Raw genomic sequence first — 25117 nt, forward strand, 5'->3', positions numbered from 1 at the left:
TAAATGCTTAATGGGAAGGAGACTTTGTATGTTGACCCTTTCGGTACTAGCGTTCTATTCAACGTGACACACAGAAAATCAAAACATTTTCCTAAGCGTTAAATAAGAACAACGTTAAACGATATTCCTTTATTGGTAAACGCAAGTAATTAGTTAGGTGCCGGATATATCCGACACTCCTAACGAAAGGATTAATCAACTTGAATCGTAATTTTATTTTTGATTTATTGTATTTCGTTTGTTTTTTTTTTTGTTCGTTAGATTGTCCAAGCTACAACGGCAGTCGTAGCGGTAGGTAGCGGCCAGGTGCGCAACAAAAACAACGATGCTGCAGGTTTGGCGGCTTCCGTGTCTGGAATCCGACGACGAAGCGGACCCCAAGGATTGCGATCACCCGCTGCGAAAAGACCCCTATCGGCACCGGTCCACCTACAAGGTTGGCTACACAAGCAAGGTTCAGAAGGGCTCATGCTTTGGAAGAAACGCTGGTTCGTCTTGTCCGAGTATTGTCTCTTCTACTACAAAGGTTAGCGCACCTTGTCAAGTATTCATCCTATTTTTCAATACAATTATACGTAGTCTGTTGTTAATTAGTTTGAAATTTCCGGGAATATTAACTTATTAATGTTAACTTTTTTTCGATAACGATTGGACGAGGATAAGTCTGTGGAAGATGTTATTAAATTTAGTTTGATTAGATTAGATGAAGACTAGTCTTAATTAACGGGGGCGTTTACGATCCTCTCAAAAAGATGAGAAGTATCTATCCAATTTGACCAACAATTAATTCCCTGATCTAATCAACTTTGCTTCCACTTCTATTCAAGTTCTTCACGAGTAAAACCGTATCGTTCTATATCTTTTCGGAATGAACAATTTGATTATTTTATCTTGAGACATAACCGAAACAATAAACGCGCAACGATAAAAACCGTATTTACCGTTATCGTCGAAACGTTAACGAATAAAGTTCTTTTCCATCGAGTTTTTCGAGAAGCCTCTTTTCCTTTTTCTTCGCAGTAAGAACCGCCACGAAGTAGGATCAAATATTTGCCGGTAAGAGATGGTTAGGTTGAAAAACCCCTCTCCTAGATTCATTTGACGTCCAAACCTCTCGGACCGTAATTTTCAACTTTTCTTTTTATTTCATTTTATCAAAGTAGGGGAGAAAAAGAATATTACGGAGAGGTCCTCTCGCGTTCCTATCCAGTTCCCTTTTCGGTTTTAACGTATGATCCTTCTATTTGCATATACCCGAATACAAAATCACACGCGTCGAATGAAATTCTTTCTCCCTCTTATTTTTTTTTCTTCTCACCGTTTTCGCAATTTGACACAAACGTTACGAGTAAGATAGCAGGAAACTTTCATTTCTCCCATTCCCAATTTGAATCCCACATTCTTCAGATTCAGGTTGATTTCGCGTGATCGATATCTATATTTGAACCTCGCCGTAGGTCCAGAAGAAGAGAAACTCCTGGGGTCGATACTCTTGCCTTCGTATAGGGTTACCATTTGCAGACCCGAAGACAAGGTCAACAGGAAGTTCGCTTTCAAGGCTGAACACGCGAACATGAGGACTTACCACTTTGCAGCTGAGAATCGTGAAAGCATGAATCAATGGGTAAACGCGTTAACTCTGGCGACCCTTCTGCAGGATCCCAGTCCGTGAGTATACTTTTGTTAAGACAGTTTTCATCAAACTAATACACCATACACCATTATTCATAGCAGAACTTATGTCACTGTTCATTCCTACGAACTCCCTCTGTTGCAATAATTTAGGATATTTCTAGTAGTTCCCTCGTTCCCAGTTAATTGCGATGTAACTGTCTGACTCGTTAGTTAGTAGTTCGACAAAGTTTGCTTCGGTAAATCCGACTGGGGTTCGGCAAGAGAAAGTTCGTTCAGGTACTCGTCTAATTATTCGTATTCGAAGCAGCTCGGTCAGCAAGGTCAGTTAAATTCGACAAAGTTCCTACTGAAAGCACCCCTATTTCTGTGACAACTTTGCCAAAGCACGATGGGATTGAATGAATAGGTCGAGATAGGAGTAGGAAAAATATGGCAATACTTTAGACTGTTAACGATTAGAAACCTAATTGGACGTTTACGTTGTTAGCGGAAGGGGCGAGGCTGTAGAGGACATCGAATTAGGAGGACAACCGGATGGGGAACGAAGCGCCAGGCCAAGCGTCTCTTCGATTTCATCCGTATTGAATCAAAGTGCCGACGACAGCGACTCAGGTTTTCACGGATTTCTCTCGAGGGACGATCCTAGTCACGCGTCAAACAACAATTCCAGTCCTAACAGCGTCAACACTGCCTCCTTTCCTAATCTTAGCGGGAGCAACGGTAACGGAAATGCCGCTTCTTCTAACAACACCAACAACAACAATCTAAAAGAAGTTCAGCAAGTAGCCAATGGTTGGCTCCAACAATCACCTCAATATGGTCAATCCAGTTCGTCGCAACATCAACATCCGCAATACTGTTTCACCGAACATTCAGTTTCTCAGCAACTACAACAAGGTCACTCTCATCAGCATCAAGCGATGTTGCATCAAGCGCATCAAAATATCTCTCAGGTTTATCAACACAAGCAACAGCAGCAGCAACAACAGCAACCACAGACGCATCCTGGTCTGATATACGTGCAAGCGGGTCAATCAACGCCTAGAAAATTTGGTCAGCCTATATACGCGAATGCACCACCGAAACCTAGGAGGTTAACCGACGGATCCAACGAGTATTCCACACCCTCGCCTGAGCCAGTTTTTCGAAGATCTCCAGTCTCGCCAGACGTTACCTTAACCAGCAAAAGTCCCATATCCGATTACGATAGGAACAGCGTTATTTATGCTACTGGAATGAGTCAGCCGTCGCAACAGAGCTTAAGGACAGACAAGTCTGGTCTAAATTATGGTTATTGTCAAGGACAATCGACCGAAAGACGTACGCCGGACACTTATGGAAGAAGCGCGAAGCCTTCCAGACCGAACCGAGGAAACGGTGACTACGAAGAAGTCTATGGTATACCTCAACTTTATCAGAGACCAGCTGGACCAGTCATTGGATACACCAAAGCAACTGCACCAGCACCTATATCTATTCCCACCTATGCTCAACATCAGCAAATGCAACAGCAGCAACAACTTCATTCGCCAGTCACGCCACCCAATGGTACCCGACTCCTTTCCATTAAATCTTCTTATCGTTTATCTTGCGATGCATATAACTGAACATTTTTCTTTTCAGTTCCCATAATAAGACAACCAATAGCTCACCAACTACCACCACCGCGACCCCACAGTGCCGATTTTCTCGAATACGAAGCAACGAGACGACCTCAGCAACAAAACCCCGTGCAAAACGAAAGTTCCTCGAGCCAACAAAAACGGCCCCAAAGGCCTAAGTCCAGTTTGGATATAATGAATCCAACGGATGCGACCAACGACGGCTATTATTATTCCGAAGAAAGGTTGGTACGATTAATTAAATAAAAAATCTTTTGATTACGTTACGAAACGAACATTGTTTCAAACAGATACGCAGCGCAAATGCGTCAATCCGCTGTTTATCTACATCAAACTCCTCAACATCATCAACAACAAAGAAACCAGTCGTTATCGCGAGCCACCGCGCCGTCAAAATTACCATCGGTTCACGATAGAAACAACGGTGATATCAGAATGGCCACTTTACCCGATTCGTCTTGTTCTACCTTGAGACGTTTGCAACGGGAACATGCTCATCAACATCAACATAACATATCTACTCAAACATTGCAAAGACATAACGAGTGAGTTACGTTATCAACAATCTAATGTCCGAATAATGATAGGGTAACGTAATTAAACGAATGCGTTTGTTGCACGTGTATCCTAGATTGTCCAACAACGATGCCAAGTTGAGAAGATCCTTACGGGAAAAGGTTTACGAATCGTGTTCTCGCAACTCAATGACACGGGAATACGAATCGTCGACGAATTGGAACAAATCTGTCTGTCACTCGAATTATGGGCTTACCATGATACAATCGGCGCACAGTGGTGGACCCACCAAACGATGGGCCGAACAACAGCAACAGCAACAACAACAGCAATTTTATAGATCAGCGTCGGCACGTTTGCCAAGATCTCGACACCCTGGTGCTTTGGATGAGGACGATGACGATTACGGTGGACGATCTTCAGTGGAACAGGAGACTCGCGATGGTGAACGAAAAATTCAACAGGTTGTTTGTCATTACCCCTTTTTATTAATTGAAAATGGAAAACAAAAAAAAGAAGCAAGATTTAATAATTGACGTTTAACGTTACAGCGAGAAGAATCGATGAAACGTTTATTGGAATGGAAACAACGCATGCTGCAGTCACCGTTAACGCGTAAACCATCCGGATCGATGAACCGTACCAGAGCACAAAACGAGTTATCGAATTATTATAAACAGCAAGCACTCTTGGACCTGGCAGCTCACGAAGCTTCGGTAACTGAAGCTTCACGTCATTCACGGAGAAAAGAAGACGGGCACAGGTCGCATATCAGAAGCAAAAGTTCCGATGGTCGCAGAACTGTTACTTCCGTCTCACGATACAACAGTTATTCGAGCGACGACGAAGGTAGGGACGATTCTCCAGAACTTATTATTTGATCGTTACCCCGTCATTTGTCGACGTATCGAGTGACACGATCGAAATTTTGAACAATGATTCTCCCTCGAGTACGTTGCAATTGGCTGGTTTATCGATTACTTTGCTAAAATATTATTTATAAATAGATAGTATTGCGCGCTAAGATTATCTGCAGATTATCTAACACTCATATTATTTAATTGCTTTAACCACGCACACACATACACACACTTATTACTCGTTTTTTGAACTGAACGAGAGGCGAGAGTGGAATCTCAAAGCTATTATTAGCCCATTGTTTTCGAAGCTGCGTTGTTCTCAGCTATCATCGTATACAACAACGAGCTTCTTTCAAAAACAACAAATTCTCGTATTTACTAATTACGTAATCCTAAAGTGTGTATAATTATTTTGCGAAAAAAGAACCCGTTTAGATTTTTATTGTTTTTTTATTCGATTGATAATCCCATAACCTACCATTATTGCCTTCTTTTTTTTTTATCCTTATCGATAGTAAATGCGTGTCCTCTTTACAAAAGCACGAAATTAGGCTAACATCATACACGGATCCTGGAAGGTTCGGATAGAACACAAAACAGAAAGCTAAGGCATATCCTTTCGGTCCGCGGGGCTCCTTCTTTGCTAAAGTCTTTGCTAAGCCAGGACTCGTTGTTGGTGAATGGTAAACGGTGAATGGTTAATGGGAAAGATTAACAAATTAACACTACACCATTTAAACTCGTTCCCTCTCTATCCGTGTAATATCTATAATAATTATATTGTATTTATATTTCTCTAATTATCTTGATGCCTTTTAACACTTTATTGGATTTTGATTGGCATGGGCATGCGAGAGAGGAATTGACTAACACCAATGTATTCGCTGATTCTCGCATCGAAAGTTGTCCACGAGTGTGTTGCAAGTTTAACGAGCATTTTTCGAAACGATTGTACGGGAATCATTGCAATTCAGCGATTCATTTGTAATCAATTAACATTAACTTGATAATATAATAATAATAATAGTATTGCAATGATATCTCGAGACAATTGTTCGCAAATGGGGGAAAAGGCTTCGTTAACCCTGCTTTCTCGAGAGATATTTCGTTCGCGGGTTTGTTTGTGGAAAAAAGATTTGGGGTCTAACCTGAAACAAAAAAAAACCCACAAAAGAATAAATAAGATCTTCATGCGTTCGTGTGTTTGTTTGTTTTTTTTTTTTGTAACGGACAATTCAGAGATGGGAGATGTTAGAAGAAAACGTACGCGCAGGCCCTCGCATGCAGGAAGGAGCCCCCGACATGTCGGTGACGATCGTTTATCAACGGCAACAACTACCCAAGAGAATAGCAAGATGATGATACAAGGAAGCGTACGTACGAACGTTCCAGCTAATTCATCGACGACGCAGTTAATTCGATCTAACAACGATACAAACTTAACGCCTAATCTTCTATCTTCTTCCATCAAGAGCAATTTGTCGAGCATACCACCAGACGCGGGCTACGAAGAGGTTAGTTTTTCCCCTTCCGACTCGTCGTACTTTGTCGGCTCGGAAAATATCAAATCCGATAGGAATGCTGAGGATGATCTAGAAAGTGGCACGCTATTCAACGAACCCAGACACAAGCATCATCAGAACCCGTTACCGAAAAAACCGGCTGGTATATTAAAGTCATCTAGCTTGTACGGTGTCGAGGAACAATCAATTACAATGGACAACGTTGAAAGTGGTTATTCGAACGATTACGTTCCCACTGAAACCTGGTCTTCCCTTCATAAGACAGTTCAGTGGAATTCCAATGAAGATAAGGAGGAATGGGATTCTAATATCGACGAGAGTAAACTTATCAAAGAGTTTTCTTATCAATATATACAAGCTGAACAGCAAGCTTGTGGAAAAGTGGACGAGGGCTTGACGAATAAAATGGAAAGTACGAATCTCGTTCGGTCTAGGATAAGATCGTTCGAATCTAACGTGGAAAGTGACGAAAGTCCGGTTAAAGAAATGTTGACCATGCAAGAAGCATTGAAAGCATCGCCAGTTGAAACATCAGAAGCACACGTTTCGAGGTTAGATTCGTCGAAAAAGATATCTTCGATTATTCGCAGTTTTGCTTTGGGGGATAAAGGAATCGAAGATGAGTCTAATATCTCGCCAGTAAAGAATGGTGGACACGTGAAGCAAGCTTCCACCGATAGTAATAAATCGGTTAAAGATTTATTGGCAGATTTCGAAAGGAAGTCTCAACAGGTTCGTCAATTGGAGGAACGCGACAAACGTTCGCAAGTTTTGCATCGTGGGGTTTTCAGCGACACGGAAACTTTACTTTACGACACCGGGAGCGATTTTGAACAGCGGGATAAGAGCGAGGAAAGAACCGAACAAACGTCGGAGAACAAAGTCGAAACTTATTTGGGCACGATGAGGAAGAAGAAGGGATCACAGGGGAGACAAAAGAGGAGCAGTAAATCCCCATGCGATTCCGAATTGAGCCAAGAACTTATCATCCAAGATGAAAATTCTAGCACTATCACGAATCAGCTACCGAAGCAACAGGAAGATCCAACACCCGAAGAACATTACCTCCCGATGTCACCTAGAAAAGCCATTCTGGATCCGAACGACGATGACAGTCCTAATCCGAAAATGATGGAGAGTCTGTTCGCGAATCTAGAACACGAGGAGAGTTCGTACGTCGAGATGGCACAGAACAATGGGAACCATTCGTTGTTGGCTCCGGGCAAGGAATCGAACGATCGCGATTCCGGCGATTATTCGACGTTGGACGCTTCCCATTACGAGTTCGTTTGCGTTTCCGACAGCAAGATGGAGCCCGTTTACATGGAGGTTACCCAGTTATCGGAAAAGGAAGACAAAGATGATAAAGACGATGAGAAAACGTTGTCGAAAACGTCGAAACGTAGGAAGAACGAAGACTCGGGTGGACGTATTTCAGGTAGATCGGATCTTCCGGATATTTTGACGGCCCTGAAATCGGACAGTTCAGATGCCGACGACGAATCCTCGAAGGATTTCGATTCGATTGACGCCCCGAGACATCCCAGATTCAGTCTCTCCGATACTTTCCGACCTGCATCCTATTATTTAGGTGCAAGTCGAACCATGATCGCCGAATTACACGATTCCTCCGACAGCGAATTAGTTTCCCCGCCACCCATACCAACTTCCCCGCCACCTTTGGAAGATCTGGACAGTTTGCAAGACTCGTTGGAAATGAAAAAGGTATCGCCACCTCGGCTGACCGTCAGGAAGGAAAATGTCTCGAGCGTGAACTCTCCGAAATCATGGAACAGCAGATTGGATCACGGAGACAGGGATCAAAGATCACCCTCTAGATTTTCCGAAATTTCCGGAGAAATATCCGGTTCTACTTTCCGAGGCAGTAGGATATCCTTGGAGAGTGCCAGCGGAAGCGATTCGGTCACGGTCGAACTCAGAAATCCCGAAGAACGGGCAGCTAGGCACAGACGACTGAAGAGGAGGCCGGTCAGCGACGAACTTTGCGAAGTTTTGGACAGTCTAGACGAATTGGAATCTCTCGGGAGTCGTTTCGAGGTCGGGGCTGGCGGTGACGGTGCTGCTGGTGGTACCAGTATCGATCTCGATCGATATCTTGAAGAATTGCAAGCTCGGGATGCATTCAACGTCGATCTATACGCCAAGGATTTGAGTTACAACAGTATTTACGGTTTCAACGAGAACATGTTGGTGGTGGACAAATTGCAAAAGACGACTTGTCAAGATCTAGCGAGAAAAAGGAGTATCCTGAATTTCGGTCAACCTCTTCGTTACGACACCAGAAACAAAATCGGTTCGGCCAGTAGTTTGCCGTCTATGAGAGTTTGCGACGTCCCACCGACCCCCTCCCATCAGCACTCGCAATCCTACACGGGGGACGCTCATTACGAAAATATTTCGAGTTTTTCCCCATTGAGACATTCGCCTTGCGTTCGTTCGGACAGCGAACAACAATTCTCCTCGCGGGAGGACAGAATTGTCCTCGCGGAAGATCTTGGCAGATCTTTGGAAAACCGCGAAAGCACCGATCTCAATTCAAACTTGTCACCGAGCGACAACAACAACCACTTGGCATCGAATCGTTATCCCAACGTTTTGCTAAATCGCAGCTCACCTTCCAATTCTGATCAGAAATCCCAGCCGTCGTATTTGTCGTTCTTAAACGGTTCCGAGCAACGCGTTCAAAGCGATCAAACCGGGGCTCCGTATTATTACTCAGACCTTCGTGGTAGCTCAGGAAGTGCTTCCAAGGACAAACAACCGATCGTTCACGGTGGTCACGTCTCGAGACTACCCCAATTAAATAACCAAAGAGACGGTGCCTCGGGGATGAACAAGAGGAACGATATAGGTCGCATAATCAATCCAATAGCTAGGCCTATGCCTAGACAAATCCAAGTCGAAGATATCGACGAGGCTAGACGCATAGCAGCCGAACTGAGGAAAACGACTTGCCAATTGTTGGGCGACACCAAAGCGGATTTGGTCGATAAAAGAAATTTCTACGAGGCCGACACTCTTCGTAGAGTCAAATCGACCGATCCTTTGCCGGAAATCAATGCGAGAAATCTTTATCCTCATGGTTTACGGGATAAAAGTGAGGACAATAATGGGAGGAGTACGAATGCACCTAGTGACGAGCCGACCGAAGACTCGTCTCTTTTGGCTCAAGCTTCTCATCGAAGATCCAGATCCCTGGAAGGACTTTTGGACGACGCTGGTCTTCAGGATTTGGTCGAACAACGAAACCGTGCTAATCGTTTGCTGGCTTTGTCTACCAGGCAAGCAATCGAACGTAGTAGTACACTGAATCCGTCGAATCTCACGGAACAACAACACTGTACGCAAACTTTGACGGGCAATGATTTCAACGTTGTCGATCCTTGGGAACAGGATTCACTTTGGCGGGAGAATCTTCGCAGAGCTAGCCTGCGAAACGCAAGATCCTTGGACAACTTGGACAGCAGGGAAACTGGGTCGACACCTGCCGGCTCGACACCTGCCGGCTCCTCGTCTTCCTGTTCCGATGGTAAAACTCGTCCGAGAATCACCCGTAATGCGACTTACGTAAACGACAGCGTTGCTATTCGCAAAGAAAATTATCTTTCTTCGACTTTGGAGAGGCCTAGGGTCAAACGAAGAATCAACGAGGAGGACACTTACGAACCTTGGGATTCGACTAGGAACGAACAGGTTTATCCGAAAGATATTTCAACGGATATCGAGGAAGAAGACGGTCATTTTTTAGTAGAACAACCCAATAAGAACCTTCCTACGACAACAGCTACCCCGGAGGGTTCCTCGAGTCGCGTAGCGAATTCTGCCACGAGTTCAACCTCCTTCGAATTGGATCGAGAAAAATTGAGACAGTGGGATCTACTTTCGAGTGCTTGTTTGCTACAGGAACAACAATTAAATTCTGCAACGTCGACAATTGCGACTACAACTACCGAGTCTAAGAACGTAACTGGGACTCCTAATGTTTCGACTACCAACGGCAATACCCTCCTCCCCCCTGGCACCCTCGCGGAAGCATCGATAATGACGGAAAGTGTAGATAACGTCAAGGAGACTTCATCGAAAAGGCGAGAAGCTATCGAGACGAAAGACTCGCGTAACCGGGCTACAGGTGAGTGGCTCATGAAGACCGGTGCTGCCTTAGGAAAATGAGGCAAAGAAACCGTGCAATTCGTGGTGGGACCACCGTGGGTCGTGTTCCAAATTCGACTATATCATTTTTACTTTTTTCACTTTTTTTGTTCTCCGATGTTGCGAGTCTTTCGTCTCGATTTTCTTCCCCTTTTGTTTTGTTTTGTTTTTCTCTACTTCCACTTGCGTCTCTCGTTTTTTTCACCTCCCCCATTGTATTATTGTTAATAATTGTATTTTATTCATTTTGTATTGGTACCTGCGTTCTCAAAGTGATTCCTTTCGTGGCTCCTTTTTTTTTTCTTTTGACGAACCGCGTTCCAACTTGCATATCGAGCCCTATCTCCGCCACTTTCTTTTTTATTTTCAGTTTGTAAATCGATGATGCATATTTTTTTTTCTCGTCATCCTAATCTCGTAAAGACCGGGTTTACGATAAGTGCGAGTTGGAACACGGCCTATGACGCCGCGTATTACATTCATTTGCGCTAATCCAATTACCAATTTATGTCTATCATGTTTCTTTTACCTCCCTACCTTTGTTTCTTTTCATTTTTTTTTGTAGCCACGATCGATCACGCCTCATATCGAACGAATTCGTAATTCGTAAAGCTTCGACGACTTTTTGTTTCTTACACACTTTTCTAATATTTATCATAATATAATATTAGGAAGAAAGTTTTTGATTTAGAATAAGTATGGCACTTTTGCTCGACCATGATCAGAGATTTGTTGATTTGTTTTTTTCTAAAATCACGGTTTAGGAAAATTTAATATGAAAATGATTTAGGGCTGTAAATAATTGACGCTTAGTTTTCAAGCGTTTAGGATAATATGTATACATATATACAATATATATATATAATTTTATACAATAGTTTATAAAGCGACGATTTTAACTTAAAATTTGTTTAAAAACGATGTACATAAATTTATTTTGTAGCATTTATACACACACACACATGCACACTGTATACTTTAATAAGAAGAAGATGAAGATAAAAGTATAAAAATGAAAGAAAAAGAAAAGTTTGATAATAACGTAACGAAACAAGGGAAATAATTGTACGAGAAAATGCATACAAAACGTTTTTAAACTACGAGAACAGAGAAACAGTTTTAATAATGTTTTTTAAAATGTTAAATAGATAGAATTAAAGTCACGCGCGTAATTGCTGATGCGTCATCGTTTGCATTATGCGTTTAGCGCGAAAAAAAGGTAAGTTTTGTTTGTTTGTTTTTCTTGTTTATCCCGTCCGAAAGTTTGAGGGGAAACGTAGATAAAAAAGATAATCTAGGCTGTTATGTGGTCGGATCTCGAAGAAATTGCAAAAGGAAAGGTAACGTAAAGAAAAAACAGTGTCACACACGCTGGAATTTATGCACCGTAATGCATTTTCAGTCCCACATCGAAATATTGCAATAGTTGCACGCGCATAAAGTTCACATTTCATTTTATTTACGTTAAACAATCGGTAATATCTTCAACAAATATATTACAAATATATTTGATTTGTATTGGCAACGTGTTCAACATGCCAATACCAAGTTCAACAATTCAGCACACTGCACAAATCGATAAACTCAACTTCATTGACAAATCTTCAATTTAAGTGTAAAAACGCACGGGGTATGATCGTTACTTTTAATATTTATACAAATTTTCCCAAAACATAAAAGGTAAACCCCTTAACCTAGGATTTAGGTTTCAAAAGTTTGGACCATATTCTTCAATATTCATTTTGCTACGTCGATCCTATAGTAAACGTAACTTTGTTTCTTTTTCCGCTGTTATTTATTTTACAGAATAATAAATAATTTAATTTCAGAAATTATGCAATGTAATGCAACTCAAATGCACTGGCAAGCTCTACATTTTTTGTTTCCTTTTATTATACAAAATTTATTTTTGAATTTATATTGCGAAAAGTTTATTTTACAAAACCCAATATGCACACGTTACTTCTTCATCACTGTTTGTTTTATCGAGTTAATCGATTTGTACAATTAATGGCTCATTATTTATAAAAATACGGCTCTATTATTATTATCCGAAAGTTCTGTAATGCAGCAGAAAGAATTAATAGGAAGATGGAATACTTGTGGTTAACAACAACGAGTCCGTTCAACTCGTAGCAACCAAGTGCGTTGTGTTGTGTTGTGTTGGGTAGAGGCCTCAAAAATAAGGTGATTAAATTCGTAGCTGGTTCCTACCTAAACCCCCTTGCCCCTCCTCCCTCCTCCACCCCCTCTCAGGCCTTCTCTCGTGTACATTCTTTCGCGCTTGTCCAAGAAAGAAGGAGCAAGTTCTCTGGCCGCTATCCAAACGGGTTCGAGGATGGTGCTGCTGTTGCTGCTGCTGTTGCTCGAAGGCCGAGATAGAGGTTACGTCTCCTCCCCCACCTCCCTTGGTGGGGTGAGGTGAGCTGGAGGAAGGGGGGAAACAACCAAAACTCTCAGCATACGTTCTGGATTATATTATTCCGAAAATGATGGGTAGCAGTACAAATAGCGTTATTTGATTTTTTGTTTCTTTCTTCCTATTCCTTCGTCCTGTTCCCAGGATTAATCCGAATGGGAATATATCCTCGGGGAAAGGGTGTATTTTTTTTATTTATTATTTATTTATTTATTTATCATCTCCAAAGATGAATAATTTGATATAATTGATGGATCTGTAAACGTTGTTATCCTTTTGTCACGTCACGGAGTGAAATATTCGTCTTGAAATTGTTTCGTTGTTTGGATTTTATTCGCTGAACGTAAGCAGATTTTGCAATTCACGCAAATATTCTCCCTCCTCCTCCTCCTCCCTCCGTCATGCATCGTTTTAGCGATTTAATTTCATGCTTTGGGGGGCAGGGGTCTGTCTTACTTCTCTCGAGGGTACTACAAAATATTTCTCTCTCTCTCTCTCTCTCTCTCGAGTGCACTTAGGTTTTATTATTTAAAATAAACATTTGTGAGAACCCGTTAGATTCGAATCGCGTCGCGGTTCTGCACCAGCCGTTGCATGACGGAAGACTATTCGAGAATTTTTTTGTTGCGATAGTCAATAAGTAAAGGTTTTTAAAGTTACGAATCAACGATCAGTTTTTTCCATACACATACACACACACATACCACGTATACCACATTTGTTTGTAAATTGTTTGAACAAATTTCTCAACAACTAACTAAAACTCGTATTAAATCTCGGACACGATTGAAAAAAGAACATCCGATTATTAAAAAAAAAAAACAGAAAAGAGAGAAGAAAGTACAAAAAGAAAGAGTTGATTTTAATTTTCTAACGAGGGTAGGAAAAGTGGCAGTCCGTTTACAACAAAGTCACGTCGTTAGAACGAGAAAAGAGAGAGACAGAGAGAAGGGGGGAAGGAGGGAGCATGGGGGGAGATGGAAAGGTTGCCGAGTGGTCCTTGAATTCTTCTTTCTCTCTTTCTCTTTCCACTCCGTCTCTCTCTCTCTCTCTCTTTCTCTATGTGTTAGCAAAAGGTATCCACGTAGAACGTAGTGAATACACACACACGCACATATATATGTATATACTCGTACGTAAATACGATACGTGTGGTGCACGTTCTTTAGCGCTCACCTCTTACGTCAGTCAGTGTCAGTCAGCCGGTGGTGCTCCGCGTGTTTGGACGTAGTTTTTGAACTCGCGTGTTTATCTCATTGGATTCTTATCATTTTCGTGCTTAAAAAATACAAAAATCCAAAATTAGAAAAGGGTACTATGCCAAGCACCGATCGTTTAACATTGGTATAACCAATTGGTATTGAATATTAGGCTGAACCAAAAGTTTCGTGCATTTTATTGCATAAAACGTTATTATCTGAGTATCAGATTGTGTGATATTGTTTTGTTTGTCAAGTTAATTATATAATTATACTTTCTATATGTGTGGGAGTGAAATTATATATTTTTCAAATACACGAACTTTTCGGTTTGATATTTAATATTAGGGTTGAACCAGAAGTTTATTCTGTTGTTTCAGATGGTGTGCAATATTTTTGTGTTTGTCAGGTTAATCAAATAATTATACATTATATGTGGGAGTGTGAAATAATATAATCTTTCAAACATACGAACTTTTGGATTCATCCGAATATCTATTTATATCTATTATGTTCATTTCTCGATTAATTGCCGAAATTATTTATCATTCCACGTGTGCAACTAACAATCCCTATGGCAGCAAAACGTTCCTCGACGATTTCTCTTAAAAGAGAAATGGGCAAATTGTTGGTGGGCAAATGATTACCTATCGCGAAAAAGGAAAACAAAAACGTGGAGTATCGTATCACACTTCTCGTATTTTCGTCCACATTTTGGAACCTCGACGACAACGAGAAATACAAAGAAGAAAAGGAAGAAGATATCTTGACGATAGTGGGGTGCCTAAAAACAAAATCCCCCATAAATAAAGAACAGTAAGAGAGAGAGAGAGAAAGAGAGATAGAAAGAAATGGGTGGAAAAGTTGGATTAATTTGTGGAAGCTGTTGGTCAGGCAAGTACAGTACGTATTACGTGTATCAACAATTTCTTTTCCTTATTTTTATTAAAGTTCATTTAAAAACATTATTATTTTGTCATGCTCCAAAAGTTAGACCTATTTGTAAGAAAGATCGATTATCGATTCGGTTTCAAACGAACCGTCAAATTTCAGCATTTTTCGAATCGTAAACATTAGACTCGGTCTAGAAAAATAATCGTTTCATCCTAAATTTCAAGACGTTATTTTATACTAACACACGCCATTTGTTATACTAATTAAAATTGATTTGGATCATTGCACGAAGCTACTTTCACGTGGATGATTGGTTGAATAACCCGTACGACGTTTCCAATTGATAATCACACTCGAGTTCTTTGAATTGACTGCTTTAAAAAGGTCAACCAACTATAGTTCAGGATTTGAAAATTATTCTGTTGACGGATGCAAGTCTGACAGGGGGATCCACGAATTTAACGATGAGAGTGAAATTGGGCTGAATTAAACATGCGTTATTCGTTTCCCTCCTGCCCCCCAACCTCCCACCCACCTCTTCATCACGCGAAACAACTTTTACTCTATTCCGATTATCCTTAATTAACTTTCGCATACTTTTCAAATATATATATGTGTAATATGTGAACGAGCGAATGTCGTGCACTCGTGGATATAGGTAAAAATACTCGAGACGTGCAAAAGCCAGTCGAACGAACGTGTACCGTTACTCGGAACGTTTGCGTTCCTCGTCCGATCCTCGTCTTCCTTTATCCCATTTATCCCTTATCTTTCTACCTTTTTTTTTATACTTTATCCAAGTATTTTTAATGTTTTAATTATACGTCACGAATAGGTACGTATGCTATTAGGTTGAATCAAAACTTCATATGCGTTTCGCTCGAAAAATAATTGTATTGACTTTAAAAAATTAGACTAACTGAAACAACCACAACAAAATGCACAAATTTTTGATCTGGAACCTATTATTAGGATGAATCAAAAGTTTGTGCATGTTTTAAAATTGACGAGTAATTTAATCGACTTCGATAAATTGCACTAACGGAAACAACACAATAAAATGCATGAAAGTTTGATTCACTTTGATATTAAGTTCAGTCATAAATAACTTCTGTTCCAAATGTTAAATCGAAAGAAAATAAATGAAACAAACGGAAGAGTTACATATTAATCGATCTAATAATAGAAAACTAAATTACGTTTTATAATCGTCCGACTTGAAATATCAGAATGAAGTGGATGAACTCATTTGCAGGTCGAGTTATTAACTGCACCTTTGATTTAATGAATTAGACGACAGTATTTCTTCCTCAACGTTTTAATATACTTTAATACAACATTTACCCTTCGTAGATTGGTAGTGGTTGGAATATGCATAAATAAAGGAAATGATCGAACAATAGATTAATGCAGGATAATAGAAAGCATTGTAAAAACTTGGATCGATTAATAACACGCATCTGTACCTAACGTGAATCTTTTATCATCTCTCCCACACACATACACACACGTATGTTACTTTCCAGAATTCGTTTAGATAGAAAAAAAGTTATTAATAAATAATTATACATTTTTTAAAATGATGATCAAACATAATCTTAAAACACCAAAACGCAGCCATCTTTTTCAGATTCTCGAGGTCAGGTCAACGAGAAAAAGATCAGGGTCCTATGTTTTCCCTTTCCAAGGGATTTTTTCATAATAACAAAAGAAAGTGAACGTGTTAGTCGCGATTGAAAGTACGAAGAATGTTTAATTGACGGACTAGGAGAAGAAATACGCGTGGCCTTTCCCATTCAATGCCATCATCTCTCAGAACGGTCGTGGTTCGATTATGGCAACGAATGATGTTGCGCATTCTCTTTGGTTAGCAACTTCGTACAAGTTTTGTACATTTTTCTTTGTCTCTCGCGTGGACGACGGAATCGAATCGATCATCGGATTTGATATGAACAAATTCTTTCGAATGGTGGTATTACGAAAGAAAGGTCCATTTAAAAATAGATTTACGCAGTTATTCTACGTAATTCCAGCCTGATCAAAAATAAAATCGCACAATTCGGCGTCAATCTTAACGCGCGTGTCAGAAAATTCCGATCGTCGTGCGAAACTATGCCAAACGAAGCCTCTCATCTGCCAACCCTTTCTTTCTCTTCTTTTTTTTTTTCTCTTCCTACCCTCCCTCCTACTCCCCCGTTCTCGTACAAACGAGTATTATTGTGTCATTACGGAAGTTTACGATACGATGCTTCGATTAAAAGAAGGGAAACACAGTAGGACAGTTTTATAAAACGTAGCCTTCAGTTTCACGCACGATGTATCGTATTTCCGTTTAAATCTCGTCATCGTTATTGCGTAATCGATGATGCCTACAACATTTTTTTCATATTTGAAATCAGCGTGCCCGATATAGCCAAAATCAGCTCTAAGATTGCAAGCACCGAAATCCGTGTTACTCTGTGTTATCGAAAACCCCTAAATGTTGCTGTATTCAGAAACAAAAATTGCTGGACGTGAATTCGCATCAGCGTTAATCGGGAATGGAATTTAAAAATGACGTGAACTACTCGCGTCAGCAACAAAACAGGAATAGAACTTTTAGAAAAAAAATCTACATAAATTCAGCGTCAGCGTTTGCGAATGTGTTAAAGAAATATAAAATAAAAAAAAGTCGGACGAAGTTTTTCGGTTGAGCCTAATATTACTAGTTTCGAAACGTATAAAGAATGGTCGAGGGGAAAGGGAAAGGGAGAGGTGAGTTGGACTGGAGTTTTATTCGAGTGAACCGCGACCTACTTGATCACTACAGATACCGCTACTTGCCATCCCGTCGACACTCTTCTCTTCTCCCACCAACCTAAGCTCGGTTATTACAACGCTGTCGTAAGCACGGTCCTAAGATTACGGAAAACAGTCGCGGCTAAATCTTTTGGCAAAGTTTAAAGAAAGAAAAATAGAAATGCGAATTGGTAACGTCCTTTAAAGATCATGCCAAAAATCCTAAACTATATCCCGATGCTGCAGATTTCTTTCTTTTACTTCCTCGCAATAAGAAGTTTGTCTTTTTTTTTTAAGTATATTATCATAAATAACGGGTTTATACTCGAGAACCAATAGGAGAATTCGCCGAGAGAACGTGATTTCTCGTTCACATTTTCTTTCTTTTTTTTTTTTATTATTCGTTCATTTAATCTACCATACTAAAGCTTTTCTACTTTTCCTCGAGGGAGTACCATTGACGGAGTTATGATACTTTGGCTTATCGCGATGGCGCACCTGTTACTTGCACTCGGCATATTTCTAAACGATTTCTTCAATCTTTCGGTTTGAAACCTTTTAAAGAAATACTTTGTCATTTTTTTTTTATTTTATTTTTCTTTAATTAAATAACTAAATTGTACTCTACTAACTAATTGCTACTCTATTTTATTTCCGACGTACAGTACGATACATCAATTTTTCTTTTTTACTAAATTTTACTCCCATAAAAATATTTGTCGAGAAGGAAACACAATTATACTTAAAAGTATTAAACTTTCTGTAGATGAAGCGAATGGAACTAAGGTAGAATAATAGAAAAATATTATGTACTCGTTCGAAATATTAAATTGAAACGGATATCTCGCTTCGATAGTTGAATTTATCGTAAAATGTTATAATTTCACGGAGTGTGCTCGCGAATCGAAACTGTATCAACGTGTATCATTAATAATTATTATCTCTATTGAATTATTTCTTTAAAATACGAGATATAGAAAGAATAATAATAATAGAAAGTATAAAATGTGTATGAAACATTAAACTACTCTCTAACATAAAACAAGACATTTATTCCTTTCCTTTCCTTTCTCGTTATATTTGATTACTATCAGCTGATACATTGAAACCATGTGTATTAAACGACGTAGAATCTTTCCTGTCACGAGTTGAATTGTACCGCAAAGGGTTAATGGCCCTTAAAGAAAGGTTCGGCCGTGTTGTCGGCAATTGTTCGACATTGTGTGTTCGTAACTTGTTTCCGACGACCTAATGAATGGATGTTCTTTCTTTACTCATTGTCGTTTGAGCATTGCGTGGTCTGAATATAAATGAAAAGAAACGACACCCTATATATTATAATACAGTGTACGGAGACATAACGGTCTCTGTCAGATACCTTGATCTTTTCTGCACCGATGCCAAGTGGAACGCCTATATTTACCTACACACACACACATATACACGTACCGTGGACTAATGCGTTCGATTATCAATACGAAATACCATGAACGATCGAAGACAAGTTTCGAATAACTTCCGAGACCCCCTTTTTCGCATCCGTCCTATTATTATCTTTTCCAGGATGTTTTACTATTACTGCGTTTGATCGTTCTGTTCGATAGAACAGAAATCAACCAATGTTTTTGAGGTTATACTTCTTTTGGCGCGTATACAGAAAAAAATGGCGGAGAGTGAATTTTTTCGATGCGCGCGCACAGCGACACGAAATTAACAGAGTGAAGTTGGTCGGTATGCGCGCGCACAGCGACACGAAAAAATTAACACCATGAAGTTAATCGACAAATTAAAGTTTAGTATATTCAAAACATTTGTTCTAATATTTTTATATACACGACACGTGTTTTCTTTTTTTTTTTGTATTAAATTGTCCGGGAATAAATAAAAAAAAGTCTACATATAAGCATACTATTAGGGTGAACCAAAAGTTCGTGCTGTTTATTGCATCGTTTCGGACAATGCAATTTTTCCAAGTCAATCAAATTGTTAATTTTAAAAATTCACGAACTTTTGATTTATCCTAATATCAAAAAAGTCGCGTCACGTTGGAATGTATTCGTGGAACGCGAGGTTGGCAAAGAAAAAGATTCTTTTTTTTTTTTTTAAATTAGAATCCGTTAACTTAATTGAATCGTTCTCGATATTATCGAGAAAGATTGCTTGCATTTGAGAGTCGCGAGCGTGTGTGTAAACAGGTGATGCGTGTCCTCGTTTTAAAGAACAACGAAAGGGGAGTCACGAACCTAACCGTGTCACATGCGTCTACGAACGTGACTATGATGATCGAGGAGGAGGAATCCCACTTATGTAACTAATGACCCGGCTTTCGGGAACCTACTGAATAAATTGATCTTAATGCTATCGATCAAACCCTTCAACGAGTCTTTTGAAAATAACTTTGCAATTGGACAATTTGGAATTGCTAAAAAGTACCCAAATCCAAATAAACATTTATTTGTAATCATTTGTAAATAAGTAAATCTCGCGTTGTTTTATCGCAGCATCCGGTTCTGGATCGGTAATAGGAAGAGATCCACTTCCACCTAGAGCAGTTAGTACGTCTCATTTGGCTGAAAGGACTCTGACCCAACCACCAGCTGTGGAATCAACCTTATCATCGACTTTACCATTACCACGAAGCACCGCTAATCATCGTCAACAGCATCAACATTTTCCTATACGTCAGTCGAGTCCACAAGAGAAGCAACAGGACCAACAGCAAACGCTACAACGACTGCCAACCACCACCGAATCGCTAATTTTACGAGCATCCAGTAACGGAGATATCGGAACGAGTATAGCACAGTGTGTATTATTTCTTATCGAAGGTAGTAATAGTTTTTCAACCGAAAATTACATTGAAAATTGTTCAAGTTCTATTAATAAGTGTCATTCTGTAAGACAAATTCTCAATTCAGTTTCTTTTATTAGACCATACAAATTGAAATTGATTGTGATCATTTAATCGGTATCAAAACTCGACGTTTGATTGGTAGAACGATTGACGTAACGATTGACATAACGATTGCTAATTGGCCCGATTATCGGCGTTATCGATATACCCATTCGCGAATCCTCCAATCTAAATTGAGATTTTAATGAAATTCCTATCAAACTAGGAACGTACTCTAATGACAAAGTAATCAATTGGAAAGATATTTTTTGTTGGAATATAAATCATTTGATTAACGAATTTGTCATTGTTTTTCAGAACTAACAACAATGAGATGAAGAATTTGAAACTGTTATCATCAAATAATCATCCAACTCAAAGGTTACACTCGTCTAGCGGACATTTGAGAGTAATTGATTTGACCGAGCATAGAATTTCGAGTCCAAGCGATAATGAAATTCAAGTTCACAGTCCAAGTAAGCTTAAAAGTTTATTGACGAATCATATAAACGTTTCTTATAATCGATTCGTTATTTTTTTGTTAGATCGAAGGGTTTCTTTTTAGTTATTAGAAACTTTCTCCATCTGAACCTCGTAGCTTTTTTTCATTTCTTTCTTTCTCTTTAACTGGACAGCATCCATCAAACTGGTATCGACGAGTTCTCGTGGAAATGACTTTAATTAAAGAGAAAGCCGTTTTCATCTTCTCGAGTCATTCACGTTCGCATTTTCTTGACATTTCTTTCCTTGCCATCAAAACTATTAGCAGATTTTCTCTCTTCGGCACGGTTTACGCGGCCTTTCTAAATCGGCAAGTCATTCGAATGCCACTGGCACGATGTCAGATTTTATTTCTTTTCTCGTTTAACCCTTTCAATACGAACCGTGACACTTCGAAAATCCACGCATAACGCGTACGAATAGTTTTCTAAGCTTTAAATAAAAATAACTTTGCTTAATAAAACACAAAGTTAAATAATATCCGATACTTTCGTACACACAGTTAGATGCCGTATATATCCGGCACTCATATTAACTATTATTCGTTCTTGTTATCAAATATTATTGGAAACTACGATTTCTAACAAATTAAACTCATATCGTTTGTATAAAAATACACGGGTGTGTGATTACGCATCTAAAAAATTATACTTTTTTGGCGTAACAAAACAAAATAAAAAATAATTAATTTTTAAAAATGATAATAAACACTCACTATTCAATGTTAATATAAAAATTATTATTACATATACCACCATAATATAAATTTAAAGAAGATTTATATCGACTAACTTCATGCTATTAATTTCATGTCACTGTGCGCGCGCATCATTTTTTCCCTAACGCATCAAAAGAAGTATAACTTCAAAAATCTTATTTTCCAGTCGAAAGAAAAGGAATTTGTGCGATTGGTTTAGAAGTGGACCGTGGTGGAAGTGGTGGTAGTGGTAACGAGATTAACGTCAGAGGAAATCAACGTGAACTACTTCACAAAAGGGTGAGTTTATTTGCTAAAGTTGAAATTTGTTTAGAGCTAGAAATACAAAAAAAAAAACGTTCGATTTTTATTGGCATGGCAGCAGAGCATGGAAAGATTCCAGAATAAACGTAAAAACGCATTCTTCATCATCGACATGCCCTGAACACACCCCAAATACACCCACATAGACGTAACTCCTTCTATTCCTTTTTTGTTCTCTCTCAGCACTCTATCTCTCTCTCTTTTCTCTCTCTCTCTCTCTTCGATCGAGTGTAACCTCCTGCATTACCGTCCGAGCATGTAAATTTCATTAGTTCAATTATCGCATACGCATACGTTACATTGCGTGATTCCAAATGAATATCGTATGTTCACGTACCTCCTAATAGAAAATTGATCACGCGTTAATATTCTCGTAGAAAGTGTCATAAATAATGCAAGGATTTCTCCGACAAATTCTCTCACTTTGACAAAAATCATCCCCCCGAAAAGTGCATTACGTGTACTTTTGAAAAAATTGTAATTAACGAACGTTCAATGGATTTCGCATAGCAAAGAAAAATCAGATACACCTGTATAAATATATTCATATTCATAGAACCCTGAATCATATATGTATAGACATAGATATTTCGTATGCAACGTTATTCACTTTCACGAATGATCCATGAGATGAAAAAAAAAAGAACAAAAAAGAAATGAAACACCGAGCATGCACTGATATCTACATCTCGCACGCACGAAATAGACAAAATGAATGACAAATAGAATCGAATCGCACGTTGTTCATTCTCTTATTCACTTCCTATGATCTTTACAAAAAAACAAAAAAGAGAAAAAGCAAATAAATGCATTAGTTTATAAGGAATAAACAAAATTCGTACATAGAAAAATAAAAAGAGGATTCTAAGGACCAATTGTAAGACAAAGGATGGAATTACTTCTCGTCCTATTTTCTCTCTCTCTATCTTATTATAAACAAAACGAAAAAGAAGAAAAAAAAGCTGAAGAAAATCAAGTCCCCCCTCCCCCAACAACGAGTATCTTCGGCCCTGCATACGGTTAGGATTGGTCAGCAAGGGCATCGTGCCAAGGACCCGTACCTACGGGTGAACCTTAAGATGCGTTCACAAGGATCCAAATATTATTTGATAAACCCGATGGAAAAAGAAGAAGAAGAAGAAGAAGATGAAGCTACGTCGAAGGGGAAATGCGATAAGGATCTCGCACTACTGCATTTCTCTTTTATTTTTGTTTCTTTTGAATCAACTTCTCAAACAAGGGATCTGATCAAATTGAAAAAGTATAGTTGGAATAAACAAACGAATGCATAAAACGAATCTTATACAGGATTGATCGATATGAATGATCGAAACAAATGTTGAAATTATTTTAATATCCGGCACGCAAATAATCGGATAGATGCCGGATATATCCGGCATGGTAAAAAGAAAGTATAATCATTGAAAGAATGTATACTAATTTAGTAACCAAAATAATATAAGAATAATCGTAGAATCGAGAGTGAATTTATGGTATTTGATTTTTTTTCGGTCGAGTGCGGCCATGACAAACGCGAGGTCGAAATGATCTGCAAAAAGTAGAAAAAGGAAAGGGTTCCCGAGGTTGAAACGCGCGAATGGTACAATGGTCAGATTAAAAGGTACTCCAAACTGTTTTCGAAGGAATGCAATCCTGTTGAAATGAATCATATTAATTTTCGGTCAAATAAATTTGTCTAATAATTTATGGGATTCTCGGGTATAGGAAAAAATTGGTGAAAGATTGGAAAAAAAGTGTGAGAGAAATAGGGAGAGAGGGAGAGAGAGAGATAGGATGATAGTGGGGATAAGGATTCCGTTTACGTAGTAGATTGTACCATGGTAAAGTTGGCGAAGGGAGTCGAGTCGAGTCGAGTCGAGTAACCGATCAGAGAACGGGCACGACGCCAGTCTCTGTTCCTTCCCAAAGGTTTCCAACCTTTCAACTGGTTGTTAGTCGAGTTCTCTCGTGAATATTATTCCCGTAGTCGTCGTCGGTTGCAATGAGGGCTACCTTTCTATCCCGCTGAACTAGAAATCCGTGAGTAGTTTGTGCAAAAAAACAAACATTAGATCTAGCTAATACTTTGCGTGCATTTACAACAATTTACAATTTGTGCTTTGCGTTGTTTGATTTTAATGTTCGATGTTGTTTCTAAATTGATTTTGGATATGCCTGAAACTAAGGGGACCAACCAATCTGTGAATTCGTTATTCCAAACGATTTAGTGTTTCATTTTCATAAAAGAAGAATATTTCGCGATCGGTTGAGAGACACTGCAACGAAACGACGCTCCAAGTCGAATAACCGCGATCGAAAAGAAACACTGATAGAGGAGGACCAGTGTTCGAACGATATATTATATTATTTTCATTTCTTCCTTCGACAAATGCCATAAGTTTAACGCGTCAACCAATTGGTACGATATTATCACATTGAAAAATTCCTTATTGTTAATTAAATAATTGATCTTTGCGATCGATGAAAGATCTCAACAAATGAAGCAGCCCTCTTTCTTTTCTCTGACACTGACGAAATCCTCGACCTTAAAAAAACACCCAACAAACGAATAATCTTCTCTCACAGACCGTGCCAATAAAATTCGACTAGCCAGGAGACGCAGGGTTTTCTTTTTTTTTTTTACGTAAAGACAATTGCATGTCTTTCTCGATTAGGGCAACGTTAGAAGAATAGTTAGTGGTTCACCGACAGCAACAGCAACACCAGCAGCAGGTAGAGCAACGTCAACAGCAACGTCTACGTCAACGTCAACGTCAACACCAACGACCACGCCAACACCAACGCCAACACCAACTCCAACGTTGACCCCAACCCTAACACCCACGCAAATTGGAACAAACGATCTCGTTCGGGTATCCGCTGGCGAACTTCTCGGAAGGACACACGAGGAACTGGTTTTATTGCTTATTCAGCTGCGTAGACAAAACGCCACTCTTCTCAAGGCCATGGACAATTGTCACATGGAAATTGAGGCTCAGGTCCGATAAAAAGATTCACTTTTATTATTGAACTTATAATAAAAGTTCATTTGCTGAGGTCTTTCATGTTACATATGCTTTCAGTAT

The 25117-nt window shown here is 39.3% G+C and overlaps 1 protein-coding gene across 12 annotated transcripts in view; it reads left to right on the plus strand.

Annotated features, from left to right (window-relative positions):
- LOC106791629 overlaps positions 1 to 25117 on the plus strand; it is a 44572-nt gene that overhangs the window by 11629 nt on the left and 7826 nt on the right. For 6 of the 12 annotated variants that reach the window (XR_001382203.1, XR_001382204.1, XM_014757418.1 and 3 more), the window contains exons 4-14: positions 262 to 526; positions 1458 to 1668; positions 2123 to 3183; positions 3259 to 3481; positions 3548 to 3802; positions 3889 to 4237; positions 4325 to 4622; positions 20118 to 20421; positions 20828 to 20985; positions 21895 to 22007; positions 24707 to 25030. Coding sequence is in view for 10 of the 12 variants with exons in the window: in XM_014757418.1 (XP_014612904.1) it covers positions 262 to 526; positions 1458 to 1668; positions 2123 to 3183; positions 3259 to 3481; positions 3548 to 3802; positions 3889 to 4237; positions 4325 to 4622; positions 20118 to 20421; positions 20828 to 20985; positions 21895 to 22007; positions 24707 to 25030 (3561 nt within the window). In the remaining 2 variants the exon portion in view is untranslated. Of the gene's footprint in view, positions 1 to 261; positions 527 to 1457; positions 1669 to 2122; positions 3184 to 3258; positions 3482 to 3547; positions 3803 to 3888; positions 4238 to 4324; positions 4623 to 5872; positions 11210 to 20117; positions 20422 to 20827; positions 20986 to 21894; positions 22008 to 24706; positions 25031 to 25117 lie in introns of those variants that run through there. The other 6 variants (XM_014757411.1, XM_014757412.1, XM_014757413.1 and 3 more) reach the window with 2 other exon arrangements.

The sequence above is a fragment of the Polistes canadensis genome, unplaced genomic scaffold (genome assembly GCF_001313835.1).
Source record: "Polistes canadensis isolate GaletaPanama2010 unplaced genomic scaffold, ASM131383v1 scaffold_327, whole genome shotgun sequence".
NCBI lineage: Eukaryota > Metazoa > Arthropoda > Insecta > Hymenoptera > Vespidae > Polistes > Polistes canadensis.